Here is a 22,049-nt window from a genome sequence, read left to right as displayed (position 1 = left end):
AGAACCTTAACTCTGCCAGTCAAGTACTTATCCAAAGACCGATAACTTGATTTTCTCCTTAGGGTAACATTGGCTGGTTTTCACTTGGAAATTCTTCCAAGTGTCGAGTTTTGCAACGTTAAAATATTCACTAAAAATCATCCGATCAAAGAAAACTAAATTACTCATCTGTGATCAGGAGAGATTCCAGTGTTGGATCTTTGTTCCCAGCACTTACCATCAAAAGTAATTATAACTGTGATTTACCGATAACCCAATTTTCCTTCGTAGGATTACATTGCCTGGTTTTTGCCAGAAATTATTCTAAGTGTCGATTTTCCAAACTTACAAATATTCCTTAAAAATCGCCTGTGTAACAAAAATGATATCTTTCAACTGTGTACAGGAAATGCACCAGGGCTGAATCCAGGATCCAGCCCTGAGTAAGAAAAACATTGGTAAAGTGGTTTTGTTGCATTTACTTAATACTGCCAATGGAGCTCAATGTTATAATTGTGTTTAACTTGTGTTGCATATTGCAACAACTGTATCGATTGCATTTAAGTCAACTGCTATTTGAAAATATTCAATTGCAACATCTCATTCTGAGAAAGTAGTTTTATACCTAATTGTGGTTCTAAAATAAAATACAAATATATTTTAATATACAAAATAATTGACCTAGAGATCAGTTCTTGAGTGTGTGAGACCATTTACTGACTGAGTGAGTACAACAAATGCTTTACACTGTCCTTTGATACTGCCTTACTGCTCGACCACGCTACCACTTTAGAGAGTAAGGTTATATCTAACTTTAACCTCTGGCAAACCTCTGGGGACTGTGGATTCTGTGCACACTGTACCTTACTTTGGTCTAGTATATACAGAATCACTTTCCTACAGGCAATAACCATCTGTAGGTGTTCAGGCCTTCAGGAGCCAGTTGTTGAGGAACAGGAATACATGTATCACTGAACTGTGAAGATCGGCATCTTGACCTTGTCGTTTTGAAGGCAGGTGTTCAAAAGCCAAAGGGCCCAAATCAGCCAGAGTACTCCATCCAGAAGGAAGTAGAAACTATTTCAGCATTTCATGTGTTCTAGACCTCTCAAGCATTAAAGTGCTAGTCAGAGAGAGCGTAGGATATGGGCATGAACTCGTCACAATTCATGAGTCGATTCTCCCTGTGGCTCTTCCACGATGTTTGAAAGACATCAACAGATTTCAAACATCACATATAAGGACTTATTTCTTGGCTATTCTTCATCGTTATAAAGACGACACAACATTGGTGGATTCTCTATGAACCTTTGAGGGTCGCCCCCCATTTCGTAGCTAAGCCTTGAGGAAGTAACAAATGTAACTAATTACGTGTCGGCTGTCATCTCTCTATTTCACCGTGCTATTCTGTTTTTTCCAGAAACAAGAACTGGACTTTGAAAAAAAAACTATATAAGCATGAAATGTTTTTGGAAAAAATATTTTTCTTTTATGAATATATGTACAGTATGTATTGACTAAATGTCACACTGATTATTAAATTTGAGAGAACCCTAGTACAAATCCAAAAACTGTCATCCTGCGATTTAAACGATAAATAGAATATCCAGTTTAAAAAAATCAATGTTGTAGTTCTAGTGTTGAGTGCCGCAGTACATCTGTCTAGTGTTTTTTAAAGTGCCAACTGCTTAAATTCTCCCTAGAGTGGGAGTGGTGAGACAAGGATGATTACCTGTTGGACGTCTTGCACTTCTGGAATGACTTGTCCCTCAATTTAATCCAACACTCCACAGAAGACGGCAACCGGGAACAGAACCATGACTTGGGAGCAGGTTTGCTGTTTGAAGCACAGCCTCCCTCGAGTTATGTTCCTCGGCTAGGCCCATGAAGAGAAGCTGCTCATTTCTTAGATTGCCCTCTTTTTCACAATAATATTTCTGCTGTCACCTTTTGCACATATTTGCATGCACGACAATGTTGGATTCGTTTTTCTGAAACTACATTATTTACACATCTAGTTTCTCACAACATTATCACGATGCCTTGAACATCATGCACAAGGCCTCTTTACGCACTAGGTACAAATGTACCTAGGTACAAATGTCGTTCTTTCTTTATCCACGGGGTGCCAGAGCAATCTATACATCCATAACATTGCTAATCTACATGTACATTGCAAGGCTGCTTTCTATTATAAGTAATGAGCATTCCGATAGATTAGAAGAGGAGACACTTCAGCTGACACCGTTCGTGACTAAGAGGGGCTCTTACATTCTCTTCCGCCAGGTAATGGGGTTGGATCGTCCCTTGGGGGAGGGGGATTCTTGGCTTAACACACACACACTAGGTACACTTAAAGCAGGGTTCCGCATAGTAGGAGTGTGCTAGACTAGTGCCTTGTTTATATACCTACATATATACACTGTTTTAGCACAATGGTAGAAGTGTATCTATTATTTTCGCTCTTGGCACTCGTGATCACTTATATGCTCCTGGCTACTGATTATCGCAGCACATGTACTTTGCATGACTTTGGAAGTGTCCTCCCAGTGTGTTCTTGTGGTTAGAGAGTCTGCCATTTATTGCAGTACTATCCTACCTGTGTTTGGGACCCATGTGTAACATGCACCCGTCACTTTCTCTTGTAACACACTGTTTTCTACCTCTTAAATTTGTTTGTTTTCGATACCTGCTGAAGTGCCACCAGTGCCTTCGTAACGTTTGTTCTTGTGCTTGAGTGTCCCCCATATATTATAGTATTTTACCTCTATGTTTATTTTGTACGCTTTTGTAACCTGCACACGTCACTTTTTCCTCCTGTAATGCACCGTTTGCTACCTCTTGTATTTTGTTGGCCCACGATTGTCACTTTTGTAATGCACCGTTTGCTACCGCTTGTATTTTGTTGGCTCACAATTGTCATTTTTGTGTCGTTTATTGTAAAGTTTGCTTTTGTATTTTGCTCACTTGTAATATTCTCATGTATCAGTTCTGTTCCTACTGTGAAGCGCTCTGACACCTTCGGGTAAAGTCTGCGCTATATAAAAACGCATAAATAAATAAATAAATAAAATAAATGTATTCTTTACAAGAATAAGAACATTGGTTCAATAAATATATGAGCTCTAGTAAGCACGAGTGACTGAGTGAAAGGTTCTGATCTGTTTCCACGATCCCGGAGGGGTGAGGTTTCCCATGATTAGTGGTTGACAGAAACCATTCACTCTCTGGTAAGGTTAGGGGAGCTTAAGGAGGCACTGTGAGCTAGCTGGTCTCTAGGCAGACATATCCTTCGGGGAGCCCGGAGTCAGCCTAGGCACTTCACCAAAAGTTAATGTCATCCAACAAACACTCGCTTTTTTAATTGGGCGACATATAGCTTCACTTCCCGCTCCCGGTAGCTTGCGGGTGCATCCGGGATCACATATTGAATGACTGAGTCTTTTCAGGCCCTAGACAGAAAAGACCAATTCATGTGGATCTGTGCCCAACATGTGCTTACAGCAGGCTCAGCAAGTCTTAAAGTCTTTGTTTTTAGGAGGGAGATATTTCCATAGCATAATGTCTTTTTGTTTAAAAAGTGTTTTGGACATCAGAGAAAATTAAAAAAGTTCTGGAAGGAGCACCTTATTTGCTTTGACGGCCCAAAAAAATAAAGAACTTGCGTAACAGCACAGGGTGTTACACAGCTCTGCACAGTTACTAACAGAGGTGGATCGTGGTTGCTGCAAAATCTTGAAACGCCACTTTCCAGCACATGGGAGCTATCATTTTGAAAAGTTCCAGTTCCAGTCTGGTGCAAGTAAATACAGTATCCTAAATAAAACCAGAAGTATAAGAAGGCATCCACAATGGGCACAATACTGTTATTGCGAGATTCACAGATGATACAGGGTCATCCTTATTGATCATAGAAGTGATGGCATAGCAGCTTGGCCTAGTTGTTGCTGAACTGTCCCGGGAGCTGGCCAGGGTACCTGTGCAGTTTTTAGGCAGTCTCAGTTCATCAAGAGGGTTTTCCGTGCAGGTTACTCCCTTCAGCTTTGGCTGCCATTGGGTGGATCAGGTACACTCAAGCTCCTAACACAGACACGAAAGTTCTCCATTCTTTAAACATGTCCAGCAGCAAGGTAGCTGAGCAAGCTTTCTAGATTGAGCCCCAGACTGACGCGGGAGCAGCCACATTCAGCTGTTTTAGCCATGGATGAAGTATTGAGAAAAAAAACCTAATGACACTGATAGCTGTGCCAAGTCAAAGAAGAAGTTGCCAAAAACTCAAATAGGAATCCTGTAATTTAACATTATGCAGCCTTTTGTCAGCTGACCTTATTTAATACTGGAAGCCGGGCCCCCACATAAATAATTTTTACAATTTGAACCCCAAAACAATACAGGAACAAGTATACACTGTACCAATACACAAATTATGAAATCTGTTATTTAATTCACAAACACTACAGGATGAAAAAATAAAAAAAATGTATTTTTATGGGAGGTTGAGTCTTTTCAGAGATGAAGAATCAAACCTGATCCATTGATTAGCTGAGAGAAAACAAGCACACATGTGAATGGGCTGAACTTTCAAATTGGATGTTATTGTTTATAGAAATAACTAAATACAATGTGTCAAATAGGAAATCCTGGTGACAATCACTTTCACAATGTTTACCATCAAGAAAACTGTTGAAGTAAATGTAATGATTAAAATGAACCACTATACCTGATCCCTTGTAAAATCTCCCACAAGCTTGATTTGGATATTAACATTGCAAGAAATACAGCAGAGAATCTTGGAGCTCTCAAAAGCCAAATCTGGATTACTGCTCCCATGATAAAGATACCTTAATCGAGGAAATGAAAGGAAAAAAAATCAATACTATAAGGCTCTGTACATTGGACACAACCTTTTAAACATTTTCACAACTTACCGAACAGCTGAAATACAAGCATGTGTAATTTTACTTCATAAAACTGTACTAGCAATTGCACGTTCAGTGAAAATCCTTTACTTATGGGGTGAAAAATTCCTGAACAAGAAATTCAACTTTCAAGAGAAGTGCCAAATTGTAGCAATGGTTGTTACACACCGTGTCCCAAGAACCTCGTCTGTATGTGTTTATCCTGACACAGAGAACAAACTACTTTTGGAAGAATTTTCCTCATTGCAGACAGCTGCCATGTCCTGGGTAATCGCCATTCGGCTGGAGCCCAGGATTATCCCTCTCCATCACATCATGTACAACTCATCGCAGCCACGTACGACACTCAACACATACTGAACAGAGGAGAAACAGCAGCACTCATGCAGCTCAACCTCTCCGTGGCCTTCGACATGGGCTCCAATAACACCTTCATCGGAAGACTTCGAGATTACCATACAAGGATCTGTTCTCAAATGGATCTGTTCATTCCTCAAGCGAAGAACGCAAAGAGTCAGACTGTCACTCTTCACATCCAAACAAAGAGATTGATATGGGGAGCCCCCACAGGGATAGTTTATCAGCCCCACCCTTTTCAACATCTACATGACACCGCTCGCCAGCATCATGCGATTCAAGACATTACTGTCATCTCCTATGCCAATGAGACAAAACTCATCCTCTCCCTGACAGACAAAACCACCACCACCAGAACCAGAACCAACTACTCCTACTGCATGACTATGATAGCAGACTGGATGCACACCAAACTGCATACAGCTCAACTCCGACATGACAGAAGTACTGGACTGGTCTTTGGCAACAAGACCACTCCAAGCGACTCCACCAGGTGGCCGTCAGAGCTAGGACCAACACCCATATCCTCACACCAAGCAAGAAATGTAGGAATAATCCTGGACAATCCTAGACAAGCGCAAAATGACTGCTCAAGTCAACGCACTGTGCACCTCCAGCTACCACATACTATGCATGCTATGATAGATCTTCAAATGGTTGCCTCTGAACAACAGAAGGACCGCACACAAGCACTAATCTGCAGCTGGCTGGACTACGGCAACACTCTCAATCAGTAGATTGGTGGAGTGCTTCATGTCACCCATAAGGGTACTCAGGCGCGGTCAAGGTCTAGTTGATGAGTGGAGTTACCTGAGGTAGGGGATGATGTGGGTTTTCTAGGGAGATCTAGGACAAGTCTGGCTGCAGCGTTCTGCATTGTCTGTAGTTGGAGGAGGTGAGCTGCGATGCCTGCGTAGAGAGCGCTGCTGCAATCCAGTCTTCTGGAGATTATACCCTGGGTAATATTGCCTTGAGCTTTGGGATAGCCATTTGAATATCTTATGAAACATGCAGAAAATCAAGAAGGAGTAGGAGAAGATGCAGTTGACTGGTGTCACCAAGGTTAGTTTGTTGTCCAGAATGATGCTTAGGTTCCTAGCGTGGTCAGTGGCGTAGGAGTAGGTCACAGTTTTGAGGGCCACTAGGATGCATCCCATTGGGAGCTTTTGTTTCTGAAAATCAGTACCTCTGCCTTGTCCAAGTCGAGCTTCAGGCAGTTCTTCATCCAGTTGGTGATGTCTGTCATGCAGTTGTGGAAGTTGGTCTTGGTAGTGTCTTCGTAAAGGATGAGTTGTGTTTCCTCGGTGTAGAATATGATCAATCTGTGGTTTTTGGCGATGCTGGCCAGAGGTGTGATAAGTGTTAAAGAGGGAGGAGCTTTTCTTTCAAAACCTTAAGTAATCAATACAATTCATGTTAGGAAAGAAAATGTTACTATAGGAAGCCTTTCACAAACCTTTATTTAAAAGATAAGGGAATAGGCATATAACTGGCACTGTTCCTTTAAGAACCTCACAGTAGACCCTGTATCCCATCAGACCGCACAGGTGACAAGTCAGGTTATTTTTACGGAAAACTAAGGCATTCTGGATACAGAAGTTGTTGACAGCTGTAATGGCTTAAGTCCGGGGAGGTGGGTGGGTTGCTTATGACTTTGATGAGGATTCTCCTGGAAAAGAACTAGGATTACAGGTAAGCAATTTATGCTTCTCTTCCAGGGTATCCGCATCAACTGACTAGATTAGCAAGCCCATCCCACAATAAGCAGACTTAAAAGCAGACGACAGCTCCAACATTTAACCAGATTATTCAACGAAGCCTGTATTACTTGAGTGTCTGCCTTAACATTTGAATCCAGTCTGTAATGCCTAGTAAAGGTATGGGCTGATTTCTTGGTGGCAGCTTTACAGATTTCAGACATTTCTCAACAGGGCTGAAGTAGCAGCTTTTCCCTCGTAGAGTGTGCTCTAGAGGGTAACTACTTTTTAGGTGGCTAGTAAGAAAGTGTTATACATGAAACAATCATCTTGAAATCGACTGTTCAGATGAGGCAAACGCCTGTTCGCACTGGACTATAGTAAACAAACAGGTGATCCAATTAGGAAAGAAAGTAGGTAGAGAGATTGTCGGATTGGTGTGAAACTCAGACTACCTATGGGAGAACACTGGGATGAGTTCTCATAACCACTCTATTGGAGTGAAAGACAGTATGTGGTATCTCTGAACACACTGGTGGAATTTCACTTACCCTACGGGCGGAAATGATAGCTACCAAAAAAAGCAGCTTGCCGGGTGAAATGTTACAAAGAAGCTTTATGTATTAACTCAAATGGAGGGCCCACCAATTTGGAAAGGACAATGTTGAATTCCCATGGAGGAGAGGGGTTCATGACTGACGGAAAACACCTTTTTAAGCCTTTCGAGAAAGCTGTTTACCACTGGGAGACTGAAAAAAGATACTTGTGAGGGAGAGTTCTTGTAAGCTGTAATGGCAGCTGGTTGTACTCCATTTTATGCTCCATTTTTTCGTAGTAACAAGCAGGGAATTTAATTTATTTGCTTTTAGATAATTCTTTTACATTGCTAGTATATTGTAATGATTTTAAATAATCAAACAATAAAATACTTTTTCACATTTCACAGCTGGTTGTACTCTGATGGAAGAGAATTGTAGCCCTGATTTAGCCAATTGAAGGAGATATGGGATTAGTACAACTTAGGTTGTGATCATTGTGTGTACACCATATAAAACCTCTTCTATTTAAAGGTATAGGAATGTCTAGTGGAGGGTCTAGTGGAGGGTCTCCTTTAGAATGTCCATACACTCTTTGGGAAGCCCTAAATGTTCATATTGGAGGAATTCAGGAGCCATGCTGTCCAGTTCAGGGATGAGAGATTGTGTTGTGGTATCGGTCCTCCAAACTTTAACAGTATATCCCGTCTGGAGGGAAGCCTCTTGTGGGGCCACTCCGAAAAATGAAGAGGGCCTGTAAACCGTAACTGGTGAGGCAACTCTGGGGCTATGGACTATCATCCTGATGTGTGACCAGCATAACTTGAGAAACACTGTTGGAATTAGAGGAGTTGGCAGAAATGCCTAGAGAAATTTCTCTGGCCAACCTATCAAAAGGGCATTTCCCAGCGACCCTGGTTGGGAGTGTCTGGACGCCTAGTAGTGGCATTTTCTGTTGTCTGCGAACAAGTCTATGTGAGTATATTCCCACTCCAGAAAGATTTCTTGCAAGACTTTGTTGCCGAGATCCCAGTCATGACTGTCTAGGAATTTGAGTCTGAGATAGTCTGCCTGCCTGTTTTGAGTTCCCAGTAGTACAAAAGGGGGTGGTGATGGACGGAGCATCTGAACCAATCAAACACTCACACCCAGTCAACAGATCTGGGTTTAATCCATCACCGTTCTTTAGCCTACTCTGCCACCCCAGTTCAGACATGGCCATATGCAAATCAGTCTGACCCTGTGCCTCATGGGAACAGTCCAACCCGAACTGCCAAGCCGTGCCTTCCCTGGAACGGAAACAAGCTTCCGAGGACCGGTTTCTGGCATTTCAGCCGTCTTCAGCCCGGCTTGCTTGAATCCAGTGGCAAAATGAGCAAGGGACTCACGTCTGAGCATACCCTGCCAACTTATGGCGAACAAAGTGGTACAAAAGGGGGTGGTGATGGACGAAGAATCTGAACCAATCAAACACTCACACCCAGTCAACAGATCTGGGTTTAATCCATCACCGTTCTTTAGCCCACTCTGCCACCCCTGTTCAGACATGGCCATATGCATGTTTTGAGTTCCCGGCAGATGGATGGCAGTTATCATGAGATTCCATGTTAGCAGCCATTTACAGATGGTCTGGGACTCTTGGGAGAGAGGACAGAGGGCAAGTTCGTCAGGTGCTTGTTCAGGTAATGAATGCATGATTGTCATGCTGTCGGTTTGGACAAGGATGCAGTTGGTTGTGAGTGCTGGAAAGAAAAACTTTGAAGACAGGTTGACTGCTCTCAGTTCAAGCATGCTGATGTGGGACATTTGTTCTCTGTCCAACCACACACCCCGAGTCTGAAGGGAACCCAAGTGAGCTCCCCATACCTGGAGGGAGGCGTCCGCAATTAGTGTCTGACTGGGTGGTTCCAGGTGAAATGGTACCGCCACAAATAACACACAAACTGGAGCCTGGAGAGGTTTAAAGACCTGCAGGGGCCAACTCCCCGAATAACAATGTCACAAAACACAGTAAGGCCACCTGGGTCTACGTGGAGAGATAAGATATGCAAGGATCTGGGATCTCCAATTTACAGGACGGTTCCGCTACCCACCCGTGGGTGGCATGCTTCATCATAGGGAAACCTCCTCACATCGCAAACCTAGCTGCAATGCAGGCTACAACCCGCTCTCTGAGAGGGAGGAGCTCAGGGATGTTTTCAGTGTGTTTACAAGAGGTTTCTTAAAACCAGCGATGGAGGCGGGGAGGAAAAAAAGGGTCCGAGATAAAATTAACTCTAAGTTAGGCGAGCAAATTTTATTGGGGCCCCCATAGGTCATAACTGAATACTATGAGAGGAGGGAATTCAACCTGTCATAGATAAGTGTTGGTCACTTATCTATGACAGGTTGAATTCCCACACAGTTATTTTTGTTTATGGTGTACAGTGGATGGTGAGGAAATTTGTGTCACCCGGAGCAGGGCAATGGTGGTGGGCAACGTCCTATTTACAGTAGCCCCTGTTCTGGGCTTGGAACAGTTTCCTAGTAGGACATAAGTTATGGCCTCAATGAAGGGCAGCAAGGGTTCAGAGGACACTGGGCTGCAGGACCTCTGTCAAGATATTTGTCTTGACTGCCACGGCAGGGAGCAGAAGGTCTATGACCATAGGTGCCCTTCACACCACTATAGCATTTGACGCTCCCTCCTCCATTGCAGTTGCCACGGGTGTGAAAGCAGGCCAGAATCTGGAGAGGTGTCCAGTCTGTGGGCCTCACCCAATCCCTCATACCAGGCTGGTCTTGCAAAGGGTCCAGTGACCCCTCTTAATCCTCCTCCATTCCTAGCGGCAGCATCAGGAGTCTGTATCTGGGAAGGTCGCAGGGGAACAACTAGTGTCGGTCTGGATCCAGGGGGGTGGGGAAGTTTCATCGGTGCTGACCTGCCGAAGCCCTCTCTGAGCATCTGGAGCCAGAAGGCGCACCAGTAGGGTGAGGCCACCAAAATATGAGGCACATAGCATCATAAAATTCTTTGAGCTGGGTGGGGGTCGCTCCAGCACCTGGGACTGCAAGGAAGTGTGGAGCCGACGCAACCGCAGGTTCAGAAGAATGAGGCATAGAGTGCCGTGACTCCTACGTCGTTTCGGATGAGGGAAAGTCAAAGCACACTTCGACTTATTGTTTTTTTTGTGCTTCTTACCGGAGCGAATCGAGGACTTTGAGTGGGAGGACATAGGACTCCCGGAGCAGTGCCTGGACCTTCCTATCAACCAGGATAATGAACGAGACCTTCAAGGAGAATGACGCAGCGTCAAGCGCCGGGCCGCAAGCAGTTTTAGGGATGGCTCCCTAAAAGCTTTCTAAGTGATGGCTCGGCAATCGAAGCATGACTGAGTCATGGTCGCCCTCCAGGAATCCGAGGCAAACCAGGTGTGGGCCCTTCACCTACAAAGCATGGTGACAGGCACTGCACGGTGTAGGAAAGTGCCCTTTCTTGTATGGCTACCTCCCACACACACTTTTTGCCTGATTTCTGATGCACTTTGGCTGAATGTGCCCTGGGTCCCTGCTAATCAGGTTCCCAGTGCCTGTGTTCTGTCCAAAAACTACACCTTTGTTTCCACAATTGGTACACATCTGGCCCACAAGCAAGTCCCTTGTAAAAGTAACCACTGGTACCAAGGGCCTTGTGACCAGAGAGGGTCTCTAATGGGTGCACAGTGTATTTTAACACCCTGAGAGACCCCTCACCAAACACATTCCCACTGCCACTGCAGACTGTGTGTTTTGGTGGAGCTAAAACTGAAGAGTCCGCATAGCACATATTTCTGTGCCATATCTACAAACCACTAAGTGTGGTATAGGTAGGTCATCCCTCTAACAGCCTTCACAGCCCTAAGGCAGGCTGCACTATACCACAGATGAGGGCATAGCTGCATGCCAATATGCTCCTTATAGTGTCTAAGCCCATTCTTAGACATTGTAAATGTTGTGAAGCCATATTGAGAACATAGGCAGGGGAGTTCGTGATCACAAACTCCACAGCTCCATGATGGCTTTACTGAATGCTAGGAAGTTTGGTATCAAACGTCTCAGCATAATAAACCCACACTGATGCCAGTGTGGGATTTATTGTAAAATGCACTAAGAGTGCATCTTAGAAAAACGACCAAATCTGTGTTGTGCAGCTGACTGGTCTGCACCAGCCTGCCACTTTTAAACATGTTTCAGACTCCCCTGAGGTGGGAGCCTTGTGCTCTTGTGTGTCAGAAACAAAGCATGCGCTGCGCAGAGGTGCTTCACACTCCCCCCCTTCCCCGTCCCCCCCCCCCCAAAAGCAGGACCAGCATTCAAGGGCGGCAAGCCTCAAAGGCTTCCGGACATTTGTTATGCTAGCCAGAGCCTCACCAGCTTGTGGAGATGCCTGCCCCAGACCAAGCCCCCATTTAGCAGCAAGGTCAGTGGGAATATTAAAAAGCATGAGAGGTGTGTCCCCTCTTAGCCAGGACCATCCCTAAGGTGTCCCATGCTGAAGTGACGCTCTCCTTAGAAAATCCTCCATGTTAGATGGAAGAATTTTAGCCAATAGGGTTAGGGGATACCCCTTTCCCAAAGGAAGGGGACATACAAAGGGTGTAGTCACCCAACTGGGGACCCGCACGGCACCTCACGCTTTGGACGTTTCAATCCAGACAATCAAGAAACACTATCCCCGGGAGAATGATACCTAATCTTTAGGTCCTGTGTATGACAAACCTGGTGATTCTCCTCCTTGTTTACATCGCGAATTGGGAATTGCTTCATATCAAATGTTTTTACCACCTCTGTTGCCGTTTCACGGATGTTCCGCAACTCTGTGGTCAGACTGGATGATTGGCTCCCCACTGTGGGACTATCCCTTTCTGCATCTGACATACTTCAACCATTGATCATTGTTAATCCCTGAGTACACGGATATCGGCTGATACCATTAACAAGAAGACTGATTCGGGTCTTAATTCCCAGAGACTTTAAAATTTACCTTGTTGTGAGCCCTTACACCACATATCCGGTGGTGGCTCTCCTGTTCATTGATGGCCCTTCAATTTTGAAAGTATATTTTCGCACTGAGGAAGGAACCGTATATTTGTCTTTGTGTTCCGAAATGCGCGTCGGCGTTTTTGTTAGTTTTGCTAATTTTGTGAAGTCTTTTTTGCATTGTTATTGTACTGTATCATTGTATTATGTTGTTTTGTGCTTTATGTTAGATGCTCTGAGTATTGTTTTTTTGTATTATATGTAGTGTTCCTTATTATACCTTGTCGATTTAACCATGGGCGTTTTGCTTGTTGTTTGAAAGAAATAAATGTCTGAGGAATACAAACAACCATTTTAAATTCTATCTGAGATTTTTTCAACTGTTTTGATAAACAATAAAATATGAATACATAATATGCCTTGATTTTTTAAGTCTGCGGGACAACTGTATGTAGATTATGGATGTATCACCAAGCATGCTATAGGTAGTGGAGGAAGATTTTGTATTGTGAATGTGTCTATTTCCCTGCTCTCATCCTCCCCATTGAGACCTCAGGGACCCTCTGTGTTGTTTCGGTTGTCCTACAGCCAACAACTTCCAGAAACCCAAGTAAGATTGCCTGCACTTCAACAAGACCATATTTCCCAGGGCCAGTGGCTCTGACCACAAGAAACCCCCTCCAAGGACTCCGGATCCAGCTGATACCGTGAAACCTGCCCACTTTGCACCAGATGAGTCGTTCACCTGTCCAGTGAAGTCTCCAATAGCAATTCTCACCTGAAAACCATTGGTGGGTGACCTCTTCTAGTCTCCACATAGATGCCAGCAGCCTCATCTCTAAGTCTCTGGTAAAGAAGTACTGACGTTCATAGGCACCCCCTGCATCCTCAGCCCCTGACTTTGGGGAGCCCAGCCGACGGTGCCCAGGCTTCCACCGACACCTCTACTTACCAACCCAGCCATTGGTCACCTTCTCTCAGCCTTCTAGCCTGACCCTGCAGCCTCTTTGTGCGACCAAGATTTCCCATTCACTTGCATTGGGCGCCCAATGCTGATTTGCACCCTGTACCAGGCCACCCCTGTGCCGCTGGTGGTGTATTGTTTGTGCTGCCTTGTGGTCCCCATGCTTGTCTAAACCCCTGGGGTCTGTACACAAACCGCGGGTACCTACCTGCAACCAGAACCTCTATGGGTGCTCCCAGTCTCTATTGACTAACATTGGGCCCAGTGACATCTGTACCCAGCCGCCCCAGTACCACTGGTGGTGCAGTGCCTACCTTGATCTTACCATTGCCAAGTGTTGAGCTAAAACGCCAAAGACTGGATGTGTAAGTTGAGTACTTATATGTAAATGTGCATAATTGTTTTCCTTACGTAGGATTGCATTGCATTTCTTGATATTCACAATGAGTGTCCCTTTTACATTGCTAAGTTACTGCTAATGTTGATTGACACCACAACATATTTTCAGTATCACTGTAATGTATTCTTACTGCTTTTTGCAAACACATTCCTAGTGTACCTGAAAAGTACTGCTATTTTAAACTGGTACTTACAGACAAAGGAGATGCTATTGCTTCCAAAAGTGTGTGTACAAGAGTGTATACAACAAATGTTTTACACAGCCCTAAGATAAGCCAAACTGCTCAACCACAAAAGAGAGTAAGGTATTATCTTATTTAGCCTGTGTAAAGCCTCTGGGGATTAAATGGATTTTGTGCACGCTATGCCTTTCTTTGTTGTAATATATACAGAGCCAGCTTCCTATACACGGTTTAATACGACAAGTCTTCTTGGACATGATGAAAAAACCTGCACACCAAATAGGGGTTGACAAAACATTGATAAAAGCATGTCAAAAAGAGGCAGAGGACACTCTTCACGGATCTGCGCTGGCTGACTCGGAAAGAAAAGAACTGACGTCAGCGCACCAAGGTGGTACCTATACAGGTGATGTAGACGTCACAACAGCGCAGACTACACCGGTGACGTCCCGAGGAGCGCACCAGCGCCACCAATCGGCGCGCAGGGAAATTGCTCGAAGAAAAATGTTACGGATCCAGTCTGACGCCTGGGAAATTCAAAGGGAAGGAATCTGCAGTCAGATGTCTCTATCAGATAGCTTCTGGCAGTGAAGCAGGAGTCAGGCTGGTGGGAATACAGCAGGAAGACAGTGCAGACTGCAAGAGGGTCAGTCTGGGGCGCCTTCTTCCCACACAAAGGGCACTTCACAGAGAGAGAAAGCATTTGTGACAAAAAATATTATTGGCAGGAAAAGGCTGTTAGTATTGCAGATACTGGCAACTATCAAGCATAAATGGTTAGACACCGTTTTGAAAAGATCTTCAAAAAAGGAGAGCTCAGTGCTCCAAGATCCCAGCTGAAGGAGAAGAAAAATGAACTGACATAACGGTCACCTGTGGGGAACGATGGGATACAGGTGATGCTGTGAGGTTGTAAAATGCACAGTGCCAGTTTTATGCTTACTCTTTGAATGCAGCCTACTGGTTAACAATGCCTCATATTCCCTTTCCTTTGAAATAAAGGTTTTGTGTAAGGCTTCCTATAGGTCATTTTTTTTGCAGGTCTATTCAATACTTATGACTATTGTTGAGGATCCCCTGGAGGAGAAAGAGGTGATCCATCGGAGAGTGGTTCCTTCGATGCTTATATTGTGTAGCCTTTTGAAGAGTGTGTGTTGGGAGACCATACCAAAGGCTGCTGAGAGTTTAGGAGGATTAGAGCAGCAGTCTCTCCTCAGTCAAGTAGGGTTTGGATGTCGATGGTAGCTGCAATGAGGGCAGTCTCAGGGCTGTGGTTGCTACGGAATCCGGATTAGGAGACGTCGATCGGCGGTTCCATTCCAGACGTCAGAAGAGCGGTTGGCTGATAGCTTGATTCATTCAGAATCTCCAAACTCCTACACCAGAATCTCCAAACAACTCCTACAGAGACTCCAGACAATCCAGAACACCGCTGCAAGATTCGTACTCTATCTTCCATGCCACACCCACCCCACACCTCAAGCTTTGCTTGCTCCCCGTTCTCAAGCAGTCCGTTCAAATTTCTCATGCACACATACAAAACCCTACATAAAACAGGAGGAGAATACCCAAAAAGCTACAAACACTTTCACCAAAATACCGACGTGCTGCCACTCACATATTCCGCACCCCTGCAAAAGCAAAAATAGATGTCCCTCATTCTCCTGCATCGCACCCAAGGCTTAGAATGACCTCCATCAACACATTAGAGCCTCCTCCTCACTTCTTGAGTTCTGCAAGAAGCTTAAGACTAGACTCTTCATATAAGTACCTTGGGGACCTCACACATACACACCTGTCCTGTGGAAAAGTAAATTTTGCCATGTTCTGTGTCCCTACGTGTCCCCCATCTTATGTTGTATGTGCATGATTAATATGCATATGTATTCCCCATGATCGATTAAAGACGCAATTACAGTTGTGTCCATCTCTAGTATGCCAGTTTCCAGTTCTCGTGAAAGCTACGAGTATTAGGCCTATGTAAAGCTACGTTGCCACGTTTCTCAGTGTGCACGTTATTTCATTGTAAAGTCCCTGTTTCTAGGCCTCAAAAGGGCCCGGACTCAGATTCAGCTCCTGTCTCCTGAACCCTCGCTGAGGAGCGACACAGCCCCCACCTGTATCCCTGACCCTTCACTTACTTCCTGCCTCACAGTGCCCGGCTCGGCCTGGCTCTGCCTGTCAGTCTGCCAAGAGTATGTTATGATTCTAGTTATCAGTCCAGCTCTCCTTCTCTGCATTCCTAAGCTACTGAATCGCATCAATAGTTTCCGTCATGGTCTAGCCTTTACGTCTCCATGTAAGAGAAATACTGTATTTATGGTCATTTAATATTCCTCAACACACACTACATGTAGAATAATGCATGCACCAGTCTTAGTGTCTGTTAGCCTTTGCCCTGATAACTTTTGGATTCTATCAACATGTTCTCTAAACATCAGATACTAGATAGTGTTTAGGTACATGTCGCTCTGACTCTCCAGACTTTCGTCTCTCCTTCTAGCTCAGAAGTCATAGCCCCCAGCTTCTCACTAGGTTAGAGGTCCCGGCTCCTTAGGTAGCCCCCTCCATGTTTCCGCCCCATTTGTGACATATTCCGTTACGTTTACATCACATGTCTATGTATACGCCCTGTTCACGCCTCTTGTTACACCCACTTTCATCCTTATCTTTCGCGACTGTTGCTAACTCCACCCACTGTCACACCTACTGTATGTACTGTAATGCAATTGTTTTAGTATATATACTTGTGTATTGTTATTAAAAGCCAGCGCGCTCATTCCAGCTCCTGCCCGACAGCTGTCGGGGCCCCCCTGTTGGCTAGCCATCCCAGATCTTGCCCGTGCAGGTTGTCCTGTTCCTGTCCTTTATGCTGTATTAAACCTGCAAACTCCTACTACCTCGAATCTTGACTCTTATTTATTGAGCTATCTGTTATTGTTATATCTAGTCAAAAATAGAGGTATTATTTATTTATTTACCACATAATGGCGCCCGAATAGGAACTTGCCCTTTCCCCACGCGCCGGAGAAGCCACGCAAGCCCCCTGATCCTCTGCAGCCGTGACGGAACCATACCGTGCACGTGCAGATATTTCTGCTTCAAGTATCCCTCAGGCCCACGGAGGAGACGGAGGTTGCGGTCCAGCATCCAGACGAGGCGGTGGAGGAACGCGGCGAGTCCCGACCAGAGCCCAAGCCGAGAGTCCAAGGTCCGAGGTATCCGGAGGCCCACCCGTAACAGAAGTCCGAAGTTCGTCCGTCCGGCGTCGAAGCAGTCCAGTCCAGTCCGAGGCCTTCCGTTCTTGCTGCCCGGTGAGTACCATTGCTGGGGTAGTATCTAGACAGGGTCAATTGCATTGTCTCTGGTCCGTGGGTTTGGGTACGCAGATCCAACACGAAGTGTCCACTTAGGTGGATGCGGGTCCTGACGTGTCTCTTTATGAGACCGGTAAGTTTCGTACTGTTTTAGCAGTGCATCTAGTTTCTGTTCTAGTCCGTTCTGTTCTCGAGAAATTCATGTATTCTGTTTTCAGTATTCCAGGTAGTATTTTGTCAAAACTGTTAATTTAAATGTCATTTATGTATTTCAATGTCGTGGTATGAAAGTGGTGTAATTATCGTGTTCATTGTGTATTGTATTGTGTCTAGACTACAGTTCAGTCATGCCGCTGCTCTCAAAACTACGTCAGTTAAAAACTAGAAAAGGTCTGTTAGAAGAAGCAGTTCCTGTCCCGCCTAGGGACAGTCCAGGTCATTTTATGTATCAGAAGCATGGCATAAGTGCCATATTATATCTAGATTTATGGGTGGAGTACACCAAACAGTTAGAAGAAAAGTACAGATGGCCCGTATCGGGTACATGGGATGCCGAGTGCATCATGCGAGTAGAAGAAGTATTATGGAAAAAGAAAGCCAGACAGTCACAGAAAGATGCCATCGAGTTATGGCGCAAAGAATCTCATAAAAGAACCGAAAAAGAAATCAGAAAGTCAGAATTAAGTAGAGAATCCTTAGAAAGAGCCCAAGAAAGGGAATTAATCGAAATAGGTGAACGAGTTAAAACCGAACAGTCAGACAGACAGAGGAATGCCCTCATTAAGGGTATGTATCCTCTTCTTGCCGAGGGCTTGCCAAAAGCAACCCCGGAAGCACCATGTAATTTTCCGCCACCCTTAGTTCCGACCAAGTTACGTCACAAACCGACCGCAGCTGATATTTTTCTCTCGTCCTATTTGGACGACACAGTCCCAGAATATGTAAATCCTGTTCTGCCAGCTCCTGTAAATAATGTAATTCATGATCCTCCAGCCACCGGGGCACCTGTTGCAGTACCTGTTACGGTACCCCCGGTCCAGCCCGTAGTACAAATTCCCGCTACTTCAGTCACTCTGCCAGCTCGAAGAGTATCAGTCGACGATTCCAGTTTAGGGGCCGCGGGAGGAGGTCCTCCTGGTACCCCGCCGCCAAGTAGACGTTTAGGAGCAGTCGAGTTACATGAACGTGCATTACAGCGTACGCCCAAATATAAGTCCATTGCAGAAATCAGGCGACTTCTTACTGAATGCTGTTATGATCCAGTCCCAGGCGAGGATAGTATGGTTATATATTCCGTACGTATAAGGCAGGTGTCCGAGTATTTGGTCACCCTACCGAATATGAAAGAAGATCTAGACAGAATGTATCGTTTCATTCGTACAGGACAAGATCCAGAAAGTATTGCTGAAGTCATGTCTCTCAGAAAAGCTGAGATCCAGTTTGTTATTAAAGTTTCTGATCAATTGTTTAATTAGGGAACAAGATTCCCCGACTAAAGATCCGACCGAAATGAGAATTCTGACAAAGTGGAGTGATAATATAGCCGAGGGTAAGCACAAGACACTCAATAGTATAGAGAGTATGTACAAGAAAATACGTAAAGAAATAATAAGGTTACACGAACAACGCAAAGAAGCACAAGTAAGCGAGAAAGAAAATGACTCTTCTACTGAAGAGGTAGACGACGAGAATCCCGCCAGAATAGCGTATGTGGGTAAATCTAGAATTCCAGACCGACATTTACGCCTAGAACACAAGAAAGTCTTTCATCTTCCAGCACCGGAACAAGGTTCTCTAGAACAAGTATTTCAAGCTACCGATCAAATTCTGAAATCACGAATCGGTTATAGTGAATTAAGTACTATGCATGAACAAGAACTAGCCCGATCAGCAGTCCGATGTATTACTGATTCTACCACTTTTCCAGACGAAATAGTGGCACAAATGTTTCTGAAATTACCCCCAGCCGAGCAGCGACTGGTGGGTATGTATATGATCCAGTACCTCATTACATTGTATGAGGGTCAACATTCTGATCCAGGTCCGTTACATGATATCCTGAACGAGCTACTCCAGTATAGATGGAAAGGTTTAGGTACCGATTTAATTAGTGTCATTCTAGAACAGCGCCACAAATACAGAACGTTTTTGAACCAGCATTTTGTTCATGTCTCACCTCCAGAAAGTAAACCGTTTTACATAGACAGGCAGCATCCGTTACGAGAAGTACACCCAGTTAGGACACCAGATGGTGAAATGCAACGAGTATTTGTTTACACCCCAGTTACAAAGATGGAACTCTTAGAGATGAAGAAATTAGTTCCCTGTCACGACAAAGATCCAGCAGGGTTCCACCGAGAATTAAAAGACATGCTCCGTATGGGAGAATACACGTATCCAGATATTATTAAAATGCTAAAAGTCCTGTTGCCTGCAGGCATATATGAAAAACTCAAGGAAAAGGATTGGGAGGTGGGAGAGAAAAAGATCGATTGGACAGCTCTAGAAGCTGAAGATAAGATACGAGTACCAGGTACCGGTCTTGGAGACAAATGTAAAGAATTACCAGAATTATTAATACAAGTTTTGCCTAGATTATTAGCCACTAAAAAGGAAGACTGGGATGCAATCTCAGCCTGTAAACAGAAACAAGACGAAGACACTAGTGATTTTTATTCCAGATTTGAGAAATGTTTTATAATAAACAGTGGTTTGAAGACGAGTAGTGAGTCATACCCTCATCTTTTTGTTACTAAACTAGTCGAGAATTCAAGTCCACAAGTTAAGAATCGAGTTTTGAAAGTCGAAAGTACATGGCAAGCTAGTACCCCGTCCCAGATGTTACAGATGCTCCAGTATCACCAGAATAGAATCAGAGAAGAGCAAGAACACGAGAGAAGACGTATGAAAGACATGAAAATGAAAGTACTAGTTGCACAATCTGTTCCTCAAGACAGTCAGAAGAGGGGTCCGAATCAAGCCAGTCATCCTGCAGCTCCCGTTAAAGGGACATGCAATTATTGTAAACAGCCAGGTCATTTTATAAACGAGTGTGCAGTTCTGAAACACAACATAGCCACTGGTAAAACTAAAGAAAGACCACGTCCGCCTAGACAAGAACAAGTTTCACAGACTTCTCAGCCACAGAATGCACAACAGACAGTTCCAGTACCGCAGCCTATCGCTGCAACACAGCATGTTACACAGCAGATGTACCAGTATGCACAATCCGAGTATCCAGAGTATCAAGCGTATTCATGAAACAGCGTAGAGAGGGAGGTAGGCTTGCCTCTCATCGAGATTCCTGTAGATCAAGAAGGTCCCTATGTTCACAGTCAAGTACTAGGGAAAGACAGAAAGTTTCTGATTGATACAGGGGCAAGTAGGACTACCATTAGTCACGACGAGGTTCCAGGGGCTCCGCTCTCAGGCTCTAGAAATGTTTCCCTTGGATTTTCAGGAAAACCAATTGTTAACGAGATTTCCAAACCAGTTACTCTAGAAGTAGGTCCATTGTCCCGAACTACTGATCTATTGCTTACGAAGTCCTGTCCAGAAAATTTGTTAGGTATTAAGACACTGAAAGAATTAGGTGCAGTTATTTGCTGTTCCCCAGAGGGGATACGTTTGTTTTTACGTGACTTCAAGGGTCACTATGTATTACGAGATTTTGATCCGAGATTGTCTAATGTTCCGCAGCATCTATGGGCGCAAGGTCCAACTGATGTTGGTTTTATGCAAATCACACCCCATCGTGTGACTCTCAAGCAAGGTATAGTCCTGCCAAGAATCAGACAGTACAGATTGCCACCTGAGGCTGTAGCAGCCTTATCCAAAATTATTGACGAGCTCATTGCTCAAGGAGTAGTTGTAGAAACTGACTCCAATGTATGTAATTCTCCTATCATTCCAGTCATGAAACGTACTGATCCAAATGCACCCCCAGTATATCGATTAGTGATTGAGAGAACTCAATAAATGTATCATTCCCCAGTACCCAGTTGTTCCAGATATCTCATCTCTATTGACAGCCATTGATTCTGAGGCAATATTTTTCACAGTAATCGACCTCAAAAACGCATTTTTCAGTGTTCCAATTCATCCAGACAGCCAGTACCTTTTCGGTTTTTGTTTAAATGGAAGGAGCTATAAATTCACACGAGCTCCTCAAGGTTTCACAGAAAGTCCTAGTATTTACAGTCAAGCACTTAAGAGACAACTAGACAATATTCACATGCCAACTGACACTGCCCTGCTCCAGTATGTCGATGATCTACTGATCACAGCCCGTTCTGAACGTGCTTGCGAGCGAGCATCACTTACAGTTTTGTACTTCCTAGCCGAGATGGGGCACAAGGTGTCCCCTTCAAAGCTTCAATTCTGTGTCCAGCAAGTGATCTACTTAGGCCACTTACTGTCCAAGTGGGGTAGGCAGTTGACACCTGACCGTATCCAGTTAATAGCGAGTCTTCCACAGCCCAAGACACAGAAGGAGGTACGTGCTTTTATCGGCCTTACTTCTTATTGCAGACAATGGATTCCTCAGTATGCATTTCTAGCCAAGCCACTGATACAGTTAACGACACAGGAGGCAGCCGTATCGACTGTCTTCCCTTGGACATCTGAACATACACTTAGTTTCAATGAATTAAAGAAAGCTTTATGCCAAGCTCCCGTTCTAGCTACACCGAACTACAGTAA

At 44.4% G+C, this 22,049-nt stretch overlaps 1 protein-coding gene across 2 annotated transcripts in view; it reads right to left on the bottom strand.

The window, feature by feature from the left end:
• NUP205 (nucleoporin 205) overlaps positions 1-22,049 on the bottom strand; it is a 920,380-nt gene that overhangs the window by 414,395 nt on the left and 483,936 nt on the right. For both annotated transcript variants that reach the window (XM_078671666.1, XM_078671676.1), the window contains exon 19: positions 4,700-4,820. In XM_078671666.1, the coding sequence (XP_078527792.1) occupies positions 4,700-4,820 (121 nt within the window). The remainder of the gene's footprint in view (positions 1-4,699; positions 4,821-22,049) is intronic.

Source organism: Lissotriton helveticus, chromosome 1_1 (assembly GCF_964261635.1).
Source record: "Lissotriton helveticus chromosome 1_1, aLisHel1.1, whole genome shotgun sequence".
Taxonomy (NCBI): Eukaryota; Metazoa; Chordata; class Amphibia; order Caudata; family Salamandridae; genus Lissotriton; species Lissotriton helveticus.
The sequence above is the reverse complement of the archived record's forward strand: the minus strand, read 5'-3'. Positions and strand labels throughout refer to the sequence as shown.